Source organism: Globicephala melas, chromosome 12 (assembly GCF_963455315.2).
Source record: "Globicephala melas chromosome 12, mGloMel1.2, whole genome shotgun sequence".
Lineage (NCBI taxonomy): Eukaryota > Metazoa > Chordata > Mammalia > Artiodactyla > Delphinidae > Globicephala > Globicephala melas.
Genome location: NC_083325.1, coordinates 60659950 through 60683307, shown reverse-complemented (window position 1 = coordinate 60683307; position 23358 = coordinate 60659950). Strand labels below are relative to the sequence as shown.

At 41.9% G+C, this 23358-nt stretch overlaps 1 protein-coding gene across 2 annotated transcripts in view; it reads left to right on the top strand.

The window, feature by feature from the left end:
• The window catches only part of QPCT (glutaminyl-peptide cyclotransferase), a 28886-nt gene that overhangs the window by 4362 nt on the left and 1166 nt on the right, over window positions 1-23358 (top strand). For both annotated transcript variants that reach the window (XM_070046866.1, XM_030857914.2), the window contains exons 2-6: window positions 5339-5485; window positions 11849-12127; window positions 16726-16902; window positions 19205-19304; window positions 22289-22405. In XM_070046866.1, the coding sequence (XP_069902967.1) occupies window positions 5411-5485; window positions 11849-12127; window positions 16726-16902; window positions 19205-19304; window positions 22289-22405 (748 nt within the window). In that variant the 5' untranslated portion in view covers window positions 5339-5410. The remainder of the gene's footprint in view (window positions 1-5338; window positions 5486-11848; window positions 12128-16725; window positions 16903-19204; window positions 19305-22288; window positions 22406-23358) is intronic.

Below are 23358 nucleotides of genomic sequence, written 5' to 3'. Positions count from 1 at the left end.
GCCTCACCTAAAAGTCCTCCTCCAGGGTAGTTCTGGAGGACAATTACTGCTCTCACAGCATTTCACATTCTTCTGCTTCTGGAGCCACATATATTCTAAAAAATCTTAGGGTTCCCCTCCTCCATGGTTCGAAAAGTTCTTAGCCATCTACCCCTCTACCCATCATGATTCTTATGAATCATGAAGCAGCAATGGAGACTTCAAGGAAGGGACAGGGGGCCAGTGGTAGCCTGGGTATTGGTGGCAGAGGGAGAAAGAAAATGTGCCATTTTTGAGCTTCTACCATCTGGCAGGTAAGTACTATGACATCCATTATACAGGTAAGGAAACTTTTCCTAGTCACAGCTAGTAAGTGAGGGAGCTGCGATTTGGCCCTAAATTGTTGTTTTCAAAGCCTGCACTACTTTGCTTTTAGATAGAGGGCTGCTAGCCTTTAAAGAAGACAGAACTTTATCTTATTCACTTCCCAACTGTTCCACGACTGCATTTGTAGTATCAGTGGCATCTGACACAGAAAGAGTTCAGTAAATGCTGGCTGGGTTGAATTTGCCGTAGACACAGGTGTTAATCTGAGTGCTGTCTGGGAGACGCTCATATGGGATGGAAACTAGAATTGAATTGGCTATGCTTCTGTAATGTTCTCCCTTTAATTCAATGGTTTGGGACCTCAAATCCCTCTGCAAGCTGGGCCAGCTCTACAAATTATGTAATTAAACTCCTCTTTGGCCTGGCACCATGTGATTAGTCCAGAGGAGATGCTGTAGGATATCTGGGTCACACTTTTTTAGCTGAAAGATTCTTGTCACCCAGAGCAGACTTATTGTCCTTTCTGCCTGGATGAAAGACAAGGCAGGGGCTGTAATAGAGACTCATTCCTCTGAGAATGCCTGTCCCAATAGAAAATTGTCTACATGCCTTTTAACTGAAATAAACCTAGAATAATTGGGGGTTGGCATTTAACATTGGGCTCAACATAGTTTTGCCTCATTTGTTTACTCTCCTCACGCCCAGCCCACACTTTCTTTCCAGGTTTCCCCTCTTCCTCCTTCCTCTCAGCCCCACATAGATGTTTAGATTTATTGGGTTCTGAGAGTCAGCCTCCACAAAAATAGAATGGATGCCATTTAGTTTGGAAAAAGCGAATGCTTTTCCATTCAGGGCTTTAATAAATATCAATAGAAAGGCTTAAGTAATTAACTGAATGTGACTGTTTCCCCTTCTCTATCCATCACTGACTGGGAAGCTTTTGATCTCTGTGATTTCACAGGGGCATCTTTATTCCCAGGGAGGCAGGGTGAAGGAGGGCACTTTACTGAAGTATGTTCATTAAGTGGGTGAGCCCAGGAGATTGAGGATCAACACAGGTCAGTGTCTGTACTCAGGCGCACTGATGGGCCTGTCTGCTGAGCTTACCCTTTATGCATCCATTAAGCATTTTTTGGTGCTATTTGTCAACTGTGTTTCATCCACGATATCTGTTACAGGTAGAGATGCTGGAGGGTTATTTATTTTGTTCCCATTTTTTCTTAAATCTCTTAAGAACTCTTTCAAGCCTCCATAAATCACCTATTTATATATCTATCTTCTTCCTCCCCGTCCTTATTTCCCAACATCTCGGGGCTCACGGGAATTTCCTTGGCCTCCTGTTTGGCCCACCAGTTGTTGGACTGTACCCTGCAGGCCTGCAAGCCTTGTAGTTGCCTAGTTTCAAGGCCAGAGAAAGAGCCCGGTGACAGTGATAGAGACATCAATGATTTATTGGACAGGGGGATCTTACATGTCCAAAACAAAGGGTCCTGGAGTGACACTCCACCCCACTGGGCAGGTGGGCAGTGCGGCGGGGGGAGGTCATGGCAGCAATCTTTAATATAAATTGCCCATTTACACATCAGCTTGATTTCCTTTCACTGTGGACATGGAGTGAAGGACCACAGTGACCAGGTAGGTTCTGGGATGGAGTAATAGATAGTGCATAGAAAAGGAGCCCCTGGCCAAACAGCCTTTGACACAACAGTGCTTGATTGTCACAATGACTACTGGGCCAACTCAACTCTAAATCATCACAAGCATCGACTCTCAGAAATTCAAAAAGAACAAAGCCCACCAACATTGACCCACAGCACTTCCTGGCCCTTTGCAGCAGGCAGCCACTTGTCTTTCCTGACTTTATAATTTCTGTTCATTCAACTGATTTGGTATATATGATGGCAAACATGCCCATTTTACTTTATTATTATGTAAACATAATCTTAGTGAAGTTGAACTATTTTAGACAATAGTTCATCTGTCGATTCCACATTTGATGAATTCATCCAGTATTTATTGAGTGTGCCACGTGAGCTGGGTACTGTGTGGTTCTGGGGAGAGAGTGGAAAGTAAGAGAGATAGTTCCTGTCCTCCTGGAGTTGCCTCTTGCATGAAATCAGACATTAAACAAGTAAACACACAAGGCCTCTGGGCTACGACCCGAAATGAGCAGGAGTTAGCCAGGTGAAGAGGAAGGGGAAAGCCTTCAAGGTAGAAGGCACCACAAGGCAAAGGCCCCAGGAGGCCTGAGCCTCACACTGCTTTGGGTCCTGGAAGGATGCCAGGTGACTGAAGCATGGTGAACCCGGGTGGGGGCGGGGTGGGGTGGGGTGGGGGGTGAATGGCCCTGCATGGGGCTTGTGAGGCAGCAGGAGAGACCGGAGGCTCTTGTTGGCCCGTATTAAGTAATAATTAACCATGTAAGTTTCCCACTTCTTGCCTCCATTCTCTTTTCACTTCTCACATTTCTATTGTTGTCTTTTAGCTCCTTCTTCCTTCTCAAAGTGCTGTTTGAGAGTTAACAGGAGGACTTAGATCTGAGGTACCAAGGAGTTTAAAGGCTGCAGCAACAAATTTACTAAGGAAATATATTTTAAAATGTATTACCAGTAAATAAACACAAACCTTGAGATGTTCCAGATACAGCATTGGTACATTGTGTTTAACAGTGGAAGTTCACAGACAGTGTAGGAAGGCAGAGGAGAACTAGCATGGGATGGGGAATCTACAGGGCCAGGATCCTTTCTCTCGAACTTACCTGTAACTCTCCTACAACCTTGGGAAAATCAGTTGGTTTCTCTGACTCAGTTTCCACTGACAGAAAGCAAAGAGATTGGATGATAATCATCTCTCAGTGGCCTTTCCAGCTTGGAATTCTATCCCTCTTAATGTTTGATAGACGGTAATAGAACTAATAAAACTTTCCAAATAGTTACTGAGGCAATTTATATGTATTAGCTCAATTATAATTACCCGAGGAAGTAGGTGTTATTACCTCCCTTTTACAGATGAGAATGTTAAGCCTTAATAAGGTTAAGTAACCTGGCCAGCTAGTAAGTGGTGGGGAGTTGAGTTGAGAGGCTGAGTTGAAGGGGGGCTGCCTGGACCCACAGCTCACGCTCTTTGCATAATACCTGAGAGTGACGCTGAAGCATAGCAAAGTGTAGATGGGTATAAGTAATTAGGCAACAAGCATTCTCTAATTCCACAGTGTCCCATGGAGTGAAGATAGCCATGTGGTAACTTAGACATAGTCAATTTACACAGGTCTTGGAAAAAGCTGTAAAGTAGACAGGGCTCCCCTGAGCTCTGTTTTGCATTCCAAAGAATTTATGTTACCTTCAACATTCGCCTTAGGGAAGAAATCCTCTGATCAACGAATCACACTGATCCCTATGGGGAGGAGTAACACATTCCATCATTGAGTACCTGATAAACATGTAATGAATGGGCGCTTCCCTGGTGGTGCAGTGGTTGAGAATCCGCCTGCCGATGCAGGGGACACGGGTTAGTGCCCTGGACTGGGAAGATCCCACGTGCCGCGGAGCAGCTGGGCCCGTGAGCCATGCCCGCTGGGCCTGAGCGTCCGGAGCCTGTGCTCCTTAACGGAAGAGGCCACAGCAGTGAGAGGCCCGTGTACCACAAAAAAACCCCAAAAAAACAAACATGTAATGAATGAATGATTCATCATTACTCGTATCACATGTAAAGTCATATCCAAAATACAAATTTGAATGTTACGTTTGTTCAGCTGCTTAAATTAAGGTTCACTTAATTAATATATAAGTGTACCAAAGAGTGTGAGCATTAATAGAATATTAAAATAATTTTCACTGAAGGCAAAAGGTGTACTATTTAGTGGGTTATAGAATCATCAAGCTCTGGCTGAAAACAATTGCAGCAATCATCTAGGTTAGTGCTATTCAATAGCAATATATAATGTGAAGCACATATATAATTTAAAATCTTCTAGTAGCTCTATTAAAAAAGTAAAAGGCGATAGGTGAAACCAATTTTAATACTATATTTTATTTAACTCAATATATCAAAAATTTTCATTTCAACGTGTAATCACTATAAAAATTATTAGCGAGATATTTTCCATTTTTTTCATGCTAGGTCTTTGAAATTCAATATGTGTATTTACACACATTGACTGTCTACATTTCAAGAGCTTAATGGGCACACGTGGCTTGTGGCTACCACATTGGACAGTGTAGATTTAGCTCAAATTCCTTTATTGGTATTTTGAGGGGAATGAGAATTTAAGGGACCTGCCCAAGGTCATCCAACCTATAAATGGCAGCCAGAAACTTTGAATCTAGTTTCAAAGTTTCTAGATTCAAACTTTGAATCTTTTTTCAAAAAAAAAAAAGACCTGAGGCTTAAGTACGCAAATTAACTCGCTCAAGGTTGTACACGTAGCAGTGATGAGGCCAGAACCTGGACTGGTATCTGCTTGACCTCTCCATCCAATCCCTGGAGAGTGGTAGCAGGGAGAGACCAGCTCTGTGGTGTGCGCTTACAAATGTGTCCAGCTCTGTATCTTCTCAGGCCCGGGTCCGAGAGTGAGGTGCATACCACTCATTTCACCCCAAGAATATACTTATTCTGTAACACCTCACTGGCTTTTATAAAACAATTATGCTAACAAATTATATTGTTTTTTGGCTGTAGTTTTTGAAATATTAAGTTTTCTTAAGACTAGGATATCAATTGTTATTTGTAAACCTTAGTTTTACAAAGCAATTGTACAAAAGTTATTAAAATTACACAGGCTACAAGTGTTAAATATTAATTCTCAGGTTCAAAGCATTATATTAATTCTGTTTTAAAAACAAGCCACCAAAACAGTTCTAGATCTAAGAGGCCAATTTTAAAGTTGAGTAGTTTAATTTACTTTGTATAACGTAAGAGCTATCCCTTTATTTTGAGGTTCAAAGCGAATATTTTACAATTGCAAGTGTCTCAGGATAAGTCTTAAACATATTATGAAATGATAGCCAGTTAAATAATTTTATTTGATCCTCAGAATTATCACCAACCAGCCCTTTTGAATGTATCATCTCTTCGACAAGTTGCAGAAGGCACCAGTATTTCTGAAATGTGGCAAAATGACTTACGACCGTTGCTGATTGAGCGATATCCCGGATCCCCTGGAAGCTATGCTGCTCGCCAGGTGAGAAAACAGCACACAAACCTGAAGGCTGTCGAACACTTTGTTTTCACATGAGAGATAACATTATGCCTGAAGTGCCGAGTTGTCTGATATTCAGATCTGTCATCTCATCTTTTTCACTAAAATAAGCACCCAGAAAACCAAACAACTGAGAGCAAATATCTGTTCTGAATTAAAAGATGCATGTTAACCTAAATCAATTTATGTGTGAAATCTCTGTCTGGGGTGCAACATCAGACAGGGTACTAAGTACTCAACTCTTGATCATTTCTATGACACAACCCCAGGTACCCAACCGAGTTTTCTTGGACCCTAAACACCCAATATCAACAGGCTTGGACATTTCTTTCTTAACGGCTCTGGGTCAAGAGTGAGTTATTGTCCTAACAAACCTTTATTCCCCTTTGGGAAATTGTATTCTCCCAGGAGGGAGAGTCAAGATCAGTGATAAGCTACTCTGTCCAGTACAATGCTTCTCAGGCTTCTGACTCTGGCCCATGGTAAACAAATATATATATTTTACGTTTTATACACACAAACATAGAGTTAACTGATACAAAAGTTTCATGAAAAATACTCCTATTACCTGCAATCTACCCTGATATTAATTCTATTTTACTATTTATTATTATGATTTTTTAAAAGCCGGTCATGACCCACTAATCTGTTTTCAAGGCACACTGATTTGCACACTGCAGTTTGAAAGGCACTGCTATAGAGGGTAGATTAAGCCATAAGGTGGGCTAGACCTGAATGTCTCTCTGTCTCCTTAGTGTCAGTCCTCTTAAGCAATCTGAAACCCCAGCTCTGAATGACTATTTTTTCAAAGTAGCCCCATTTTAAGGGGCAGCTTGGGAAGGAATGGGGTGAGGCTGGCCTCTCATATCCTCCTCTGAGAGTAGTCCACCTGCCCTAACACTTCAGGCAAATACCTTGGCACTCCGCTGCTGTGACAGAGTGACACCTGCAAGGCCTGGCAGCACAGCTGGTGGGCTCTTCCTCTCTATCCAGTATTTGGCTTCTGCTTTTCAAGTTGAGCCCAGATGCCATTGTCTGTTGCCCCGTTAGCCTCTTGTCTTCTATCCAAACAGCTCTTGCTTCCCCTAAGGGCTTAGGTGGCAGAGACCCAAAGAGCACCTCAGTTCTTTCTAAGCTCTAGGCAGAGTGAGGAATAATACTGATGATGGCTGATGTTCATCTGGCACTTTTTTCAGGTCAGCCACTTTACAGAGGTCTTTGCATGGATCGTCTCATTCCGTCCACACAATAATTGTGGGTACAGTTGTTCTCCCAGTGCTACAGATTTAAAAAGACCTGAGGGGGCTACTGTGGTGGCGCAGTGGTTAGGAATCCGCCCGCCAGTGCAGGAGACATGGGTTCAAGCCCTGGTCTGGGAAGATCTCACATGCCACAGAGCAAATAAGCCCGTGTGCCACAACTACTGAGCCTGCGCTCTAGAACCCGCGAGCCACAACTACTGAAGCCCGTGCACCTAGAGCCCGTGCTCCACAAGAGAAGCCACAACAATAAGCCTGCGCACCACAACGAAGAGTAGCCCCTGCTCGCCGCGAATAGAGAAAAACCTACATGCAGCAACGAACACCCAATGCAGCCAAAAATAAATAAAATTAAAAAAAAAAAAAGACCTGAGGCTTAAGTATGCAAATTAACTCGCTCAAGGTTGTACACGTAGCAGTGATGAGGCCAGAACCTGGACTGGTATCTGCTTGACCTCTCCATCCAATCCCTGGAGAGTGGTAGCAGGGAGAGACCAGCTCTGTGGTGTGTGCTTACAAATGTGTCCAGCTCTGTATCTTCTCAGGCCCGGGTCGGAGAGTGAGGTGCATACCACTCATTTCAGTGACCTCCCCTGGGCCTCGTCTCCCAAGCATTTTCTAAAAGAAGTTCAGGGCACTTACTGGGTCTTCCCCAAATCCTCAGTTCCTCATTAGAAAAAATCTAGGTCTGTAGCGCTCACTTATCTCCACTTTTTTCATTTCCCGGTACCATTTGCTCAGAAGGCCAAGTATATACTGAGAAATGTATGTGCATACTTCAGACCTGAGGTTCCTTGCCTGTGACCTCTAGAAAGCCATAAAGACAACAAATATTGCTATTTGATCTTTAACGTCAACAGAATAGATTTCACAAATAATACACATAGGTTCTGTCGTGGTTTAAAAAATTCATATTCATTTAAAAGTGTTACGGAATCCATAATAACATCTTCCATGTCATGTGGGGTGGAGGCAAGTGAGAAATTTATTGACGGTGCTTTGGAATGTGCTGGGAGTAGCTGCTGGGCTACCTGCACATGGGCTGGCTGACAAAGTAGTAGTCCTAACAGGATGGTTGGGTTAGAAATCCCACTTAAGAGATTTGATTTTATAATTTTGGGGAAAGAAAATTACCATGAGTTTTAGGAGAGCTGTCCCCTAAGCTGTGGAAGATAAATGGTTCCCTCTTTTGAAGATGAGGTAGATGACACTGAGTTATTATGAGGGAACTACACGTAATGGCTTTAATTTGACTAGGATCAGTACCTTTTACTCTGAACTACATTTTGACAAGAATGGTGGAAAATTATTTTTTTCTCCTAAGGCATTTTTGAGCACTAGATCAGATGTTTTATAATTCATAGAGTTTCAGGGTTATAATTAAAGAAGACTCTAAAATCTAAAAAAAGTGTGGACTTGATATAAAATTGGTTAGTGATTTAACTTTTATCAGTTATCAATAAAGATGTGCATTGCTATGAATTCCCTTTCAGAAGATAATATGGGAACAATATCCCATAGTCTGCATTTTTATTGTCTCCGATCAATGGGCCTAAAGCTGCCTGTTGGATTTTTAGAATATTTTTATTAGAGAAGATACTTTATTTGTAAATTTAATACTTTGACAGTATTAATTTTTAGAGGATTTCAGTGATTTCTAGCTGAGAGAGGAATAAAAAATAAATTTAAAAAATCAGGGTGGTAAAGTCTCACTAAGGAGCAAGCCAGAAACTTTGTCTAAAAGAGGCAAGCTAGAAACTTGGTGGTTAAAATCCCCTATGTCCAGTGCATCTGAGTAGCTAAAGCTGGGCTTCTTCGTTGAAAGGTATGTGTATCCCTGAATGGAGGGCTCTGGGTGGAGGGCCTTCAGCTTGGAGCCTGAGAGACTAATATATGGTCCTCGCAAGAGGGAGGAGGACCCTGAAGTCCCCAGTGGCAGGGTTCAGCATCCAGACAGTGGTCTGTTTGCAGACTTATTGCAAATATCACAGGATCTGCTTCCTCCAAACAAATCTGCTCTACTAATGACAGTGTTTCTCAGAACTTGGAAATGAGAATGTAAGTTTAATTAATTTGACCCAGGATCATTCACCAGTGTTAACCTAAAATCCCCTGGGGCCTTCCTCCCCAGGAAGTAGAATGCCATGTTTACTTTTATCTTTCTCTCTCTTCCTCTCTGTCTCTCCACTCCCACTCTTGGCCTGTCTCTGTCTCTCTCTCCTTGTCTCCCCCTCTATTTTCATATCCTTTTCTTTGTCTCTCTTTTCAATCTCCACCTCTCTCTGTCTCAATCTATCCATCTCTCTTTGTCTCTTTTCTGCCTTCTCTATTTAAAAAGATAGATGTATAGAAATCCAAAATACAGTCTGTATTTCTAAACTGCATTTTAGCATGCCTGGTAGGCAGAGGCTTTTGCTACCTGTAGTTAGAGAAGCACAGCTGCTTTATGCCCTCTCATAGCCAAGCACTCCCTGTTTAGGGGCACTCTAGTGAGAAGAGCAGTAGCTTCTGGAGCCTACTCTAGAGAATTATAGTGGGAACTTGCAGACTAAGTCAGCAAGCCAAAAGCTCAACTGTAAGGGATATTGGTGACCTAATTAGATTATGCAGCCAATTTGATTGTTTATAAAGAAATTAGTTGCTAAGATAAATAAAAATATTTATACTGAATAAAAAATGTTAGTTCAGGCAGAACTCTTTTTGGGGGCATTTGCTGATGCTTTTGTGGATTTTAGTGTCAACACAGATATCAGAAATTATGGCCAAAACCTGTTCACTGGATGAGGAATGAGTTTGTGTGTGAGACTTCAGCTGAGCAAAGCTAACAGATATGTCTTTTAAAATCCCAGTTCATTTTGTAAGCATGCAGGCAGCTATTGGTATTGAACACATTTTATGGAGCAGCTCATCATCTGGATACCAGATGTTCTGGCGGATGTGCTTTTTATTTTTTTTTAAGATTGACCCCTTTTATGGAAAAATATCTTTTCACCAAAGTCTGAGGATAACTTATTTTCAAATTCTCTGGAAAACTTGTCTTAGATGCAGTGATTTCTCTCTAGTCAAACTATTAATGTTCCATATCATATAATTTTATATAATCTCATTGAGAATAACCTATTTGTTATAATCAACCCATATTTACCGATAGCCTACTGTGTACAAAGCTCAGTGCTAAGAATTGTGGAGAATAACAAAATAAATGAGATATGAGTGATAATTTCAAAAAGGTTATAAAGTTTTAAAAATTATTTTTATATGAAAAGGCAACCTGTAAATGTGTAATAGAAAAGGTAAGGTACTGTGTATACATGCTCTTTAGGCCAAAGTCCACCTCCTGACAGAGAGCAAGGAGTGAATATCTGGGAAACTGTTTGTTTATTTGGCTTTTGCAGGGCTGACTGTAGAAGCACTGTCCTCCCTCTGGCTTAGTTTTCCTCTTCCTGGAAGCTTCCTGCCCCAGTTGTTCCAAGGCCCTTGCCTACGTGTCATGTCACATTAGTTAGGGCAGGTCACACAAGACTTGGCTAGGCTAGAAAGTCGTGCGTGGAGGGGAATCTCCCATTCTTTTCCAGTCATTATAAGTTATTTGTTTATCACCTCAAGGTCCATCCCCACTGGATGTTCATTGTGGAACAAACTGCCGGATGTGTTGACGGTTAGTTTGTTGTGTGACTTAAAAATAATTTTTTAAGGCAACTCACAAAAATCTGTATAATATTTCAAAATGAAATAAATGGAACATAGTGAGGAAAATAAAGCAAAGGGAAAATAAAGATAGGAAAGGGCAAATGGAACAGCAATGAACTCACCTGTAGCTTTTCACACCACAAACTCTAGATTCTTTTTATTTTTTTAATAAATTTACTTATTTTATTTATTTTTGACTGCATTGGGTTTTTTTTGCTGTGTGCGGGCTTTCTCTAGTTGTGGCGAGCAGGGGCTACTCTTCACTGCGGTGCGCGGGCTTCTCGTTACGGTGGCTTCTCTTGTTGTGGAGCACCAGCTCTAGGTGCATGGGCTTCAGTAGTTGTGGCACGCAGGCTCAGTAGTTGTGGCTCACGGGCTCAGCTGATCCGCAGCATGTGGGATCTTCCCGGACCAGGGCTTGAACCTGTGTCCCCTGCATTGGCAGGCGGATTCTTAGCCACTGTGCCACCAGGGTAGCCCTAGATTCTTTAAGAAGACACCTCCAGTCCCTGAAGTGGTGTTTCTTTTCCATCTGCTGTTTTTCCCTGTCAGTCACCATGTTGCTCACAAAGCCCAAGATGACCAGGAGAGATGGGAAAATAGATTCTTCCTTATTTTCACCAGCGTTTGCAGTGGGTCTGGACCTGCCTGGAATGCAAAGGGAAAACTGCTTGATATGTCATTATGGTTCAGAGTTGCTTATTGATCATTAGAGCGGGCAGAACCTCAAATATCCCCCAACCATCCCCTTGTAACGGGACTCTCTGTGAATTATCCTTAACAGGTGAGCATTAGTATTTTTTGTTAGTGTTTGTTACATTATGAAATATTTGCTGACTGGGGGCACATACTAAGTGCTTCGGACAAAAAGAGCTGCCATGTGCAGTTCTCACCCTCAAAGAGCTTAGAGTAGAAGTTATGACCTGTACGACCCACCTAGTATATCTAATTTCTCAAACCTGTCTTGTTATCCTCCTAGAAATATTAAAAGTGGGCTTTAATATATACTGAACTGGAGCTCCCTCTCCTGATGTGCAGAGATGTCCATGATACACTGTTAAGTGAGAGGGGCAAGGAGCAGAGCAAATATAGAGTAGGATTCTATTCTTATAAGAATATACATCCCTCGGCCAAATATACGTGTTTGAGTGCTAGTACATGTTTGTATAAATAGGAGAAAGGTGTGGAAAGATATACAGCAGACTCTTAACATTGGTAATATTAACAGTTGGTTGAGTTGGATTGGCAGGGGGAGGTTAAGGGAGAGGGAGATGATTAGCTTTTCCTTTAAACATCCTTGCTTCACATAATAAGCATGGATTGCATTTTTAGCTTGAAAGGCATTACATAAAATTTAACTGTCTAGAGCTGAAATTTTGTTTTTTGTTTTGATCAGCACATCATGCAGAGAATTCAGAGACTTCAAGCTGACTGGGTCTTGGAAGTGGATACCTTCTTGAGTCAGACACCCTATGGGTACCGGTCTTTCTCAAATATTATCAGCACCCTCAATCCCACTGCTAAACGACACTTGGTCCTCTCCTGTCACTATGACTCCAAGTATTTTCCTCATTGGGACAACAGAGTGTTTGTGGGAGCCACTGATTCAGCTGTGCCGTGTGCGATGATACTGGAACTTGCCCGGGCCGTAGACAAGCAACTCCATTCGTTGAAGGTATCTGTTTCCCTCTTGTAGATTCCTGAGATAAAACGTGTTAGCAGTAATTCAGAGTGAATTCTAGAATCCTTGGGTGAGTGAGAAAGCCATTTAGAAGTGTAGACTTTCTGTACAATTTGTACTAATTTGTTGCAAAATGAAATGAAGTTGAAATAATATTAATTGGAAGATTATATTATTTAAAATGTTGGGCTTCCCTGGTGGCGCAGTGGTTGAGAGTTCGCCTGCCGATGCAGGGAACACGGGTTCGTGCCCCGGTCCGGGAGGATCCCACGTGCCGCGGAGCGGCTGGGCCCGTGAGCCATGGCCACTGAGCCTGCGCGTCCGGAGCCTGTGCTCCGCAACGGGAGAGGCCGCAACAGTGAGAAGCCCGCGTAATGCAAAAAAAAAAAAAAAAAAAAAAAAGTAAAATGTCCACCATGGGCAATAAGTACATGACAGTATATTCATTGATTGGCACTTGATTCCTTAGTTATGAATACATATCAAATTAAAAAAAATTTTTCTTTTTTTTTTTGCAAAAAATGAAGAAGGTGGAAGGTTGGTACAGGCATGTGTAGGAGAATTATGTTTATTTCTTCTTGTTTATATAGTCATGGAACATCACAGCCTTCTATACTGAGATGTGGCGGCCTTGAGTCAAGGAGGGAGTTTCTGCTAGTGGTTCTGAAGTAGACAGTGGGTAATTCAGACACATCAAGATGAAAAGCATGAAGCAGAAATGTATTATTGTTATTATCTGTGAATCTTGGCTCAATTTTATGCAGCATAGCAGAGCTTTTGTTACATTCTCAGCTCAGAATACTTCTGGGACTCTCAGATGTTATTTCAGTCTCTGTGTTCTTACATGTATATTGAAAAAAAGTGCTAAGCTAGATGAAGACACTTTGTTCAGATATCACTCATAACCAAGTAAACACAACAAAGCAGAAACAAAAAACTTTGTTCGCAGGCAACAAATACCTTTTTTTCCCCTCAAAGCTTTATGAAGGGGCCAGCTTTTGATACAAGGGGGGTAAAGAAGTAAAAGATTTATCTTGTAATGGAAGTAATAGAGATATTTGGTTCTATTTTTGCTTTAGATGCTGAACTTGAAGAAAGCAAGAATTGTTTATAACCTCTCAGTATCCTTTTCACTGTTTTTTCATTTTGTTTTGTTTTCTGAACCTTCTATAATGTCTTTGTCCCATGCTCTGTCCTGCTTTTAACTAGCATCCTTTCCCAGCAATTGGGTGAGAGAGTTCAGAAGCTGATATAAAAGGTTAATTTTTCGTATTTGCATTTCTAGTGTAAGGACATGAAGTGAGGCGAAGTATGACTTAAAGACACAATCTGTGTGGTGGGCTCACAATCTCTTGGTGAGCTCCTTTACCTTTTTCCATGTAATTCACACCTGCTTTTGGTGAACAGAAATAGAAAGGACTGAATGAGTTGTGGAGTGGGGATCTCCATTAACAAAATACACATACATTCTTTTAATTATCTTTTCTAATAGAGGTAAGCAGTGATGTGGACAATTAAAAATAAAGACTGGTTTTGAATGCAAACTTTGAGAGTATCAGTTTTATTCTTCCAGTTGTACTTTAACTAGATTTGTATTAAGGACATATTTTATGTCCTTCAGCTGTCATGGGTTGGGTAAGGGGTGGAAGAATGTGACCTGGGAGAAGACTGGATAGGAGACTGGATGATGGTTCCAATTCTTTGCAGTCTTCCTCCTCTAGCAATAAGATTGTAATTATACATTCACCTCTTTTGTCTTGTAACTTTGCTGTGCCCTCCCACTTTAGCAGGTGGTACTTCCTCATTTCTTGTCTCTGGAGTTGGTTATTTGACTTGCCTTGGCCAATGGGATGCTAGTAGATGACACAAACAGAGGTTGGAAATGTGCTTGTGCAATTGGACTTGCTCTGTCATGTCTTTGCCATCGTCATGGGGAGACCGTGCCTTGGCTGGCCTGCCAGTCCCAGGAGGAGGCTAAGAGGCTTGTGGAGCAGAGCCAAGCTAGATGACTGCAGGGTGAAGCAGAGCTTCTCCAGCCTAGACCAGTTGTCCCCAGTTGACCTGCAGACCCCACAGAACTCATGATTGTTGTTTTAGGCCACTGAGTTACACCTTAGTGTTGTGGCATTAGCTGATACAGCCTTGGTTGGGGAAAGACTGCAGGTAACATACTGACCCTGTTAACACTGGTTACTAGGCGTTTGTCATATTGCCAGGAAGAATGACTAGAAGAAAATCTAGCCGTGCAGATTTTCTAGCTCCGAGATACTAGGCTGAGTTATTAGAAGTTGAAGGCCACAGTTATTTTTCTGCCAATCCTAAAAAGAAGTAAAAAGAGCAAGTTGCCTCACAGGACTCAGAGTAATTGTCCAGAACGGTCTATGCCTATCTAAATGAAATGGTGCTAAGAGAAGAGAATGAAAGGAAGTCATTGCACTGAACACTGGAGTCGCCAAGCTGTTGACATTTCTGAGGCACCCGAACCTTCAAGCTTGCAGAATATGAAGACTGCCTCCTTTTGCTTCTGCCCTGGGCATGAACAGAATGTCTCCGGTCCCAAGCAGTCTTATTCTGCCCTGGTGTTCTGTTTGATTTGGAATTAGAACTTTGGAACCAGTCAAGGCCCTTTAGACAACGATATTTTTCTGGAGAAATTGAACCAGGGAGGTTCTGGATGTTGGGACATCAGATATAAAGGAGGGCAGTAATGATGTGCCTCATGGAAATCAATGAGATTAGGGGAAAGACTACACACTGAGCAGTGAGATTCCCTAGCCTTCCCTCACTTCCAGCACGAGAAGGACAGCGGCTAGCTCACACCCATCAGACAGGAACCTGGAGGATCCTTCTCTGGAGAATGTGAACCACCTCATAGAAAAGACCCACAGACAGTGACATTTGGGGATCCTCAGTGAAAACACTCACTGGGCATCAGATTGCCCTGCAGTGGAGCCAACCAATCTGTGTCTCTAATCAGTGTTTTAGTATCTTATTGTTTAATGCAAATGAACACAAAGGATGATCAGATATTTGAGGGCCATCTCCAGCATGAAAGAAAGAAAACAAAACAAATAATACAAGTTGAAAAATGAACTCAGAAGAAATAGTGTACAGGAGCAGAAAATAACTTAAAGAACACTATTTTAATATCCTTAGAGAGATAAGAGGAGAAGTGTTATCCATAACAGATTAAGGAAACATCAGATTCAGTTCCTCCAGCGGGAGCACATTCCCCAGTACTGCACAGGGGCGGAGAGAGCAAATGGTGGTGTATTTTTCTTCATCCATGTTCAGCTGCCTGAGTGCAGGCACAAAGCAGGCAGAGAGTTGGACTTAATATTATGTTTTTGCCATGTGAGTTTGACCAAGGCAGAGAGAGGCACAGGAGTTGAGTGTGTACGCAGGGAGCAATTAGAATGATTGACTCTGGAATTTAAGCTGAATATATAGTGAAGTGAGGACATCATAAGGGTAAAGGAAAGACTGGGAAAAGGTGAACATTTCAAAAGATTATGGATTCCAATGGGGTTGAAGGATTGTGAGGATAGGGTACCAGAAGAACTAATCTGAAAGGTGAGAGTTGTTGTCAGACAGTGGAAAGTATAAAATCAATCAGAATCCTACTCACCCTTCTAAGTTCCACTCAAATACTGTCTCTTTCATGAAGTCTTCCTTGACACTCCAAGGATTCCACTTCTCAATCTATCCAATTTCCAGAGGAGTTTTGTGTTACATTTGTGACCCTTGGTACATTTTGCCATACCCCTGTATTTGTTTCATCTTTCCCTAACCCAACTCAAGTGTAGGTTCCTCTGAGGAAGAGGCTGTAATTACCATTCTTTGTATCTCTGTTGCATTCCAAGGGCAGATTCTTGAACCTAGACTCAGTACAACATTGCAGACTTACATAAGGTGAGAAGCAAGAAAGATTTGCGTTGTTTCAGGTTGGATTCCCTGGGAGGTGCACTCTGACGTGGAGGTTAGCCTTTCAATCACATAGTAGGGAGTGGCCTTGGCTCACCACCTGTGGCAGGAAGGGGAAAGAAATGGGAGTAGGCAGAGGGAGAAGCCGGGCTGCCATGCAGGTTCAACAACAGCCTCAGTCAACCCCTGGGGAGCTCTGGAGGTAGCATGGCCCTTTAGAGAGCCCCCAGCACCTGCTTAGGCCAGTCATTGGACGTAGGAACCCCCATGGCTGAGCCAGTCCTTAAAGGGACAAACAACTGAAGGCCTTCTGCGGACACCTCTACTGGCAACAGGGACAACGCACCCTTCTGAAAGGGACCTGGGTGTTGTGTCACAGTGTCTGCCACTGCAGTTCCATAGTTCTCTAAGGAGTCAGAAAAAAGTGTAAGACTTCTCTTTTCAGAGGGAGTGAAGAAGGTGAGATTTCTGTGGCTGAAGACTGTGGGACCCGTGATGATTTTCAGAGAGGAAATGGTGCAAAATAAATTTTGGCATATTTTCACTTGCTTTGGCTTCTTCCTTTTCTTCACGGCACATCTGTCTTTTTGTCCAGTTAACAGGAAAGCGTGCTATTTTTTAGTTCTCATATTTTTGCTCTTTTTCTACTGTTTATTTTTTTAAATCAGAATATTTCAGACTCGAAGCCAGATCTCTCACTCCAGCTAATTTTCTTTGATGGAGAAGAGGCTTTTCTTCACTGGTCTCCTCAAGATTCTCTGTATGGGTCTCGGCACTTAGCTTCCAAGATGGCATCAACTGCACATCCACCTGGAGCGAGGGACACCAACCAATTGCACGGCATGGTGAGTCCAGGTAATTTTCACGGTGCTGCAGCTACAGACTCTGCTTCAAAGGAAGCCTGTGGCAGGGAGGGGAAGCCAATTAAAGACCTAAAAATGCCAAGGCATTCTTGGAGCAGAGTGTTTATAATAGAACATTTTTTTGGCAGGCGTTGGGTTTTTGAGGAATCCCAGAGCTAAAAAAGAATGATTCTAGGTTAGAAGTTATGTTTGACTGAGCTCAATTAAAATGATGTAAAAATTCAGAATAAAGAAACATCAGATTCATTTCAGTCCCACGGGAGCACATTCCCCCAGTAAATATTAGAGGTGGAGAGAGCAAATCCCATCTTTGAGGCCTCTGTCAAGCCAGAGGAGGCTGGGGTCTTGGGAAATGGAGTAAGAGTGGAACGTAGTATGGGGATGAGAGTGAAGAATTTCCTCGGTGGCTTCAAAGCATTATAGTGACTCCAAGTGTGTACAGGACATTTTGATGTGTCAGTTTTGATGTGGTGTTTTGGCATGGTGGTGGACACATTTCAGTGCTGCCTTAAAACCCTGCTCCTATTACCAAGTAATGGGTGCAACTTATGGCCCCTTACTCATCCCCCATTCTGACCCCACAGCCCATACCTAGTCCCTTACTCCACCTTTGAATTTCCTTCCTATTCTGGCTCTCTTCCCATATTTGACTCACTCAGTATTTGAGTCCTCACTAACCGCAGCATGGAACCCCTGAGACTTCATTCTTCCCTGTGACTCCATCCATCCCTGGCCCTCACCCTACCTGTGAACTGATAGCCTGTTTCTAACCCTCTCCGTTCATCCCTGTCCTTTGCCCTATCACTGACCTTCACCCTATGAGTCCAAATGGCCACATTCAATGTCCTCTGTGAATCCAGCACATCTCATGTTGGCTTTCTCTCTGTCCCGTTGCCCACTGGCAGCTCATAAGGGGTTAGGAGAGCATAACTGGTACCTCATTTAATCACTTTTGCTCAAGTGGCTAAAAAGGGTTCAGAGGAGAAGAGACCTGATTGATCGGCAGGAGGAACAAAGTTATTTGTTTACCAGTCCAAATATATGAATCCATAGTGATAGTTAGACCATTTTTTCCCCCCAGAAACAAACTCTTAGGCGCTTATCCAACCTTATGAATATACTCCTATTTCAAACAAGCCTATTTTTTCCCAGTGAATATATTTAATCATCATTCATGAGTTAGTAGATACTATGTCTTTAGAGTCATATAAACTCTGAAAATATTTATCTATTGCATGTCAGGATCAATGCTAGATATTTACCCATACCTTACCTCACGTATATAAATCAGGAGTTCTTAATCTGGGGTTAGTCTTCAGGGAGTCCTCAAGCCTGCTGATGCTTTATGGCTCAAATAAGTTAAGAAACACTGGTTTATTATAGAGGCTTATAGCCAGAAAGGACCTTTAGTGGTCAGCGAGCTTGAGCTTCTTGTTTGATAGAAAAGGAAATGGATATCCAGGGACTAAGCTCATAGAGCTTCTAGTCAAGGAAATTTTCTTATATGCTGCTTTAAGGAATAAATAGTTACTATCCAAATGCTCTCCTTTGGCAGCTGTGTTATGATAGACTGGGGATAAAATGGCTAATTAGAATGGAATAGAAGATCAGACAGGCTTGCATGCCTACCTGAAAATAAAGCAAATGTATTCTTTTTTTTTCTTATGAAATATTTATCCAAATGTCCTCCTTCTAATTTATCCTTAGTGATATCCTTCTGGGGTTACAGACAAAAAGAATCTACAATTTGCCATTTGTCCACATTGCATAAGCAAGATTTAAAAATTTTCCCCAAAGGATTCACTTACAATGTTATTAAACCTTTTGTTCATTTATACAGCTCCGCGTTTTATTCTCAGTTATTAAAGTGCAGTTAGTTTTTTTTTTTCACCTATTCTGCCTTTTATTAATTTTATGTATTTATTTTTGCTGTGTTGGGTCTTCGTTTCTGTGCGAGGGCTTTCTCTAGTTGTGGCAAGCGGGGGCCACTCTTCATCGCGGTGCGCGGGCCTCTCACTATCGTGGCCTCTCTTGTTGCGGAGCACAGGCTCCAGACGCGCAGGCTCAGTAGTTGTGGCTCACGGGCCTAGTTGCTCCGTGGCGTGTGGGATCCTCCCAGACCAGGGCTCGAACCCGTGTCCCCTGCATTAGCAGGCAGATTCTCAGCCACTGCGCCACCAGGGAAGCCCCGTGCAGTTAGTTTTGACTGATTTTTTGTTTTTCCATTGATGAGTATGAAATGTGTTTTGGCGACAGTAATTATACAATATTTTTTCTCCCTTAGGACTTATTGATCTTACTGGATTTAATTGGAGCTCCAAACCCAACATTTCCCAACTTTTTCCCAAACACTGCCAGATGGTTTCATAGACTTCAAGCAATTGGTAAGCACCGTGGTTATTAAAGAGTCAAACCTGGTTTCTTCCCACTGACAAACACTGAGTTTTAAAATTCAGAATTTATGATTTAAGTGTGTGATTTGAGTACACAATATACTTTACTGGCTTTTTTTCTTGCTTTATTGATTAGTTTATTATTCCTATTCATCTCTTTTAGAAGACCCACTTTATTTTCCTGCATGAAACTGAATTTTGAAACGGAAACATAAAATACTACATTTCATATTTGCATATCCTTAGAAATGGCTTGGAAATATTTTCTCAGAGTCCTGTTTGAAGCATATGGAATGCATTTTTAGGGAAAACTCAGCAAAGCATGTTGGATAATGATGAATGTTATGTCCTCATAATGATACCAAAAGATATTCTTTAATGTTTCTTTCTTTTCCATCTCAGTCTTTGTCATCTTCTCTTTTCTGCTTTATGCAGATGTGATTTTCTTTTAAATCTAGTACAATCTCTGCTTACTTTCCAAAGGTGTAAGAGATGGCGATGCAACAGCAAGCCAAAATCCTTCAAGAGTCATTTAAGAGAAGGTTCAGTGTCAAATAAATGAGTGGAAGGGACCAGATAAGGTTAGGCCAGACCAGCCAAGGAAACAAAGATATCTATGGCTCAGGAGAGAGGGTTGGGGCTTGCAGAAGGAAAAGGAGAATAACTTCTTTCTCTTGTACCTCCACTCCATACACCCTTCCCTCTCCACACACATACACACGAACACCCCGAAACAAAACACAACAAAGCACAAAAAATTGGCCTCAGGGAGAGGTGAGCATGCGATAGAATTTTATTATAGAATCCAGGCCAGGAGCCCTGCTTTGAGGCAAGAACATCAGGCTAAGAATTCCTTTCTAGCCACACAGACTTCTTGGAGTAGGATATGGTTGTACTTTCTTCTCAGCAGTGGGGAAAATGCTGCCATCTCAACTCATGCTTTTGCCACGAGTTCAGAACGTGCTTATATCCAGATCTAGAATATTATGAAAGAAACTTTTACCTGAACCTCAGACGCTTATCTTTGGCAAATTTAAATTTCTAGTTTGAAAGAATTGCTATTATGGTATTATTAATGTAAGCTTCTTGGGGACACTTCCTTACAGCATGTTTTCCTTACTTTGAGTAGCCTCAAGAAATTGGGTTTGGCCTTCTGTCAAGGATTTGATTCCCTTCTCTTATTTCCTCCACTGGAATGAATTTATATCAGTAACTCACATCTTAATACAATTTTAACCCATTGTATAACCCACTGAGTGATACTTACACTTCAAACCATATCTGTAATTGTATAAGGAAAAGTTGTAGCCTAAGGTAAAGGAATTATAATTATCAATAAACAGATGGGAATATTGTTTTGGTCATAGTAGGGGCTTTCTTGATGTTCCTAAAATCACATTACATGTGAATGCTTACCACTCGGTCTAATTTTACCCTTTAAATTTAGTAATTAAAATAACCAATCCTGGGAAGTTTCATTCAGTTGTCTTAAACTCTTCTTGTGATCTCTTATCATCTTGTAACATAGGCTCATGTTATATGTAATCCTGTATGTAATACATGGGTTCTATATTGCAAGATGACAGGACTGATGGAATGTAGGCCGATGGTTCTCAAATTTTAGTGTGCATTAGAATCACCCGGAGGGCTTGTTACACCACAGATCGCTGGACCTCACCCCCAGAATTTCTAATTCAGTTGGTCTGAGGTGGGACCAGATAATTTGCATTTCTAACAAGTTCCCAGGTGGTACTGATGCAGCTGATGAGAGACCACTTTGAGAACCACTGATGCAAGTCATAATAGGTATCCCTTTCCCAAAGAGTGGTCACTCAGTCTAGTACTTCATACCTGTTCTCTCTAAGGATTCCCCTTTCAAGCTCTGCATCTCCTCGTAAGGCATCCTTCATGCAGGATTGAGGATCTGTAAGTATCTACACCTGTGTTTTTTCTCTCCATTTTCCTCTAGCTTTCTCATTCTCCATCTCTCTATTGTTCTGTTGAGTTTCTGATTCTAAGGAGGTTCTCACCTGTAAAGCTAGAATCATGTGTGATTCTTAGAAGGACTCCAAAATGTCCACACCCAAGTTCAGCTCAGAGGGTTTTTTTTTTTCTTTTTTACCAAGAACAGGTTTATTAAGATCCATGGTCAGTTACAAGTTTGGTTTGGTTTTTGGTCACTGGCCCCAAATGCCACTATTCTGAGTTTACATCAAAATACAAAGCCCAACATTTACAGTTTGAAAACTTAAAAAAACAGACGCCAACGACAAAGGCTTTTAAAAATCTCGGTTGAAGTGTTCTCCCTGCTGCGTCATCTGTAGAATGAAAGGCATGTGCGATGCTGTGAGGATTTCTGACAGTGAACTCGTATTCATCATGTACTTTGAATATTTAAATGTTACCAAAATATGACTGTGTCTTTGAGTGCTTGATTTGATTGAAGATACAAATGATGCTTTTGACCATCTTTGATTGTAAACAAAGCCGGCAGCCTGCCCTCAGGGGACAAGGTGGTGACGGCCCTGATGACCTGCTGAGTGGCCTGGGGGCGTCTTTGCTCCCGTAGGGTCTCTCCTTCTCAAAAGCAGGCGTGTGGCCCAGACTTGGAACTGCTGGGAGAACAGAGTGGCCCTTGCTTTGCCAAACGTGGCAGCAAAATCAGCTTTAAAATCGTGAACCAGAGGAGAACGATTGTCTAATTTTGTTAGGGCTCTCTTTTAGGGCCTGATTCTTCTTTGGAGCCAGAGGCTGGGTTCCTGTCCTGGGGTCTCACCGCCCACCTCCAGGGCAGTGAGGGCAGAGGCCCCGGGCCCTCTGGGGAGGCCTGACTCCTGCAGCTCAGAGGTTTTTGTCATGGGTGTACTACTGCATAATGTCTTAAAACCAAGTGTCAAGATTTCAAACTCCTTATGCATCTGACTGTTGATCAGATAAAAGGATATGTTCATCTGCTGTCTAATTATCATCTGCAGAACATGAACTCCATGAATTAGGTTTGCTCAAGGATCACTCTTGGGAGAGGCAGTATTTCCAGAATTATGGTTATGGAGGTGTGATTCAGGATGACCATATTCCATTTTTAAGAAAAGGTAATGTATGAGTGTATATATGTATGCATGCCTGCACATGTGTGTTTTTCACCTATTATATTTATTGTATTTTATATGCATTTGCGACAGTCTAGAAGTGTGAAGAACCATTAAATTTAATAACTGATTAAGTAAATCATTCACCAATCATCTCATGCCTTCTATTTTTTTTTTATGAAAGTCATTCCAAATCCCTGAGGACACTTTTATATTTTTTCCTACACATTGAATATTTATCAAATCTCATATACCTCTGACATCCTGCCTTCCCTTTCATAGAGCTAGATTGTATTCTTATAGTTTGTGTAACTGTGGTGTTTTCCTGCTAATAAAGAAGAAATATTCTTTTTCTTCTTTAAAATTTATTTATGTTTGGCTGCATCGGGTCTTCGTTGATGTGCGCGGGCTTTCTGTAGTTGTGGCGAGCAGGGCCCAATCTTGGTTGCGGTGCGCCGGCTTCTCATAGCGGTGGCTTCTCATTATGGAGCACGGGCTCTAGGCATGCAGGCTCAGTAGTTGAAGTGCACGGGCTTAGTTTCTTTGCGGCACGTGGGATTTTCCTGAACCACGGCTCGAACCCATGCTCCCTGCATTGGCAGGCGGATTCTTTACCACTGCACCACTAGAGAAGTTCCGCCTCCCTATTCTTTACATAGGAGCAAGAGTTATCTTTAAAAAATGTCAATCAAATTATGTTACTTCCCTACTCTAAAGCTCTGGTAGCTTGCCATCAAGTAGAAAAAGACCCAAAGTCTTTATCATGACCTACAAGGGCCTCCATTTTATACCTCTTTTCTCCCTCACCATCACCTCCTACCTCTCTCTCTAATTATTGCTCTGATCCAGCCACATTGCTTGAGGAACACATTGCCATTCCTCAAGCAGGCCGAGCACACTTCTACCTCAGGACCTTTGCACTTGCTAAAACTGCTGCCTGGAATGCTCATCCCCAG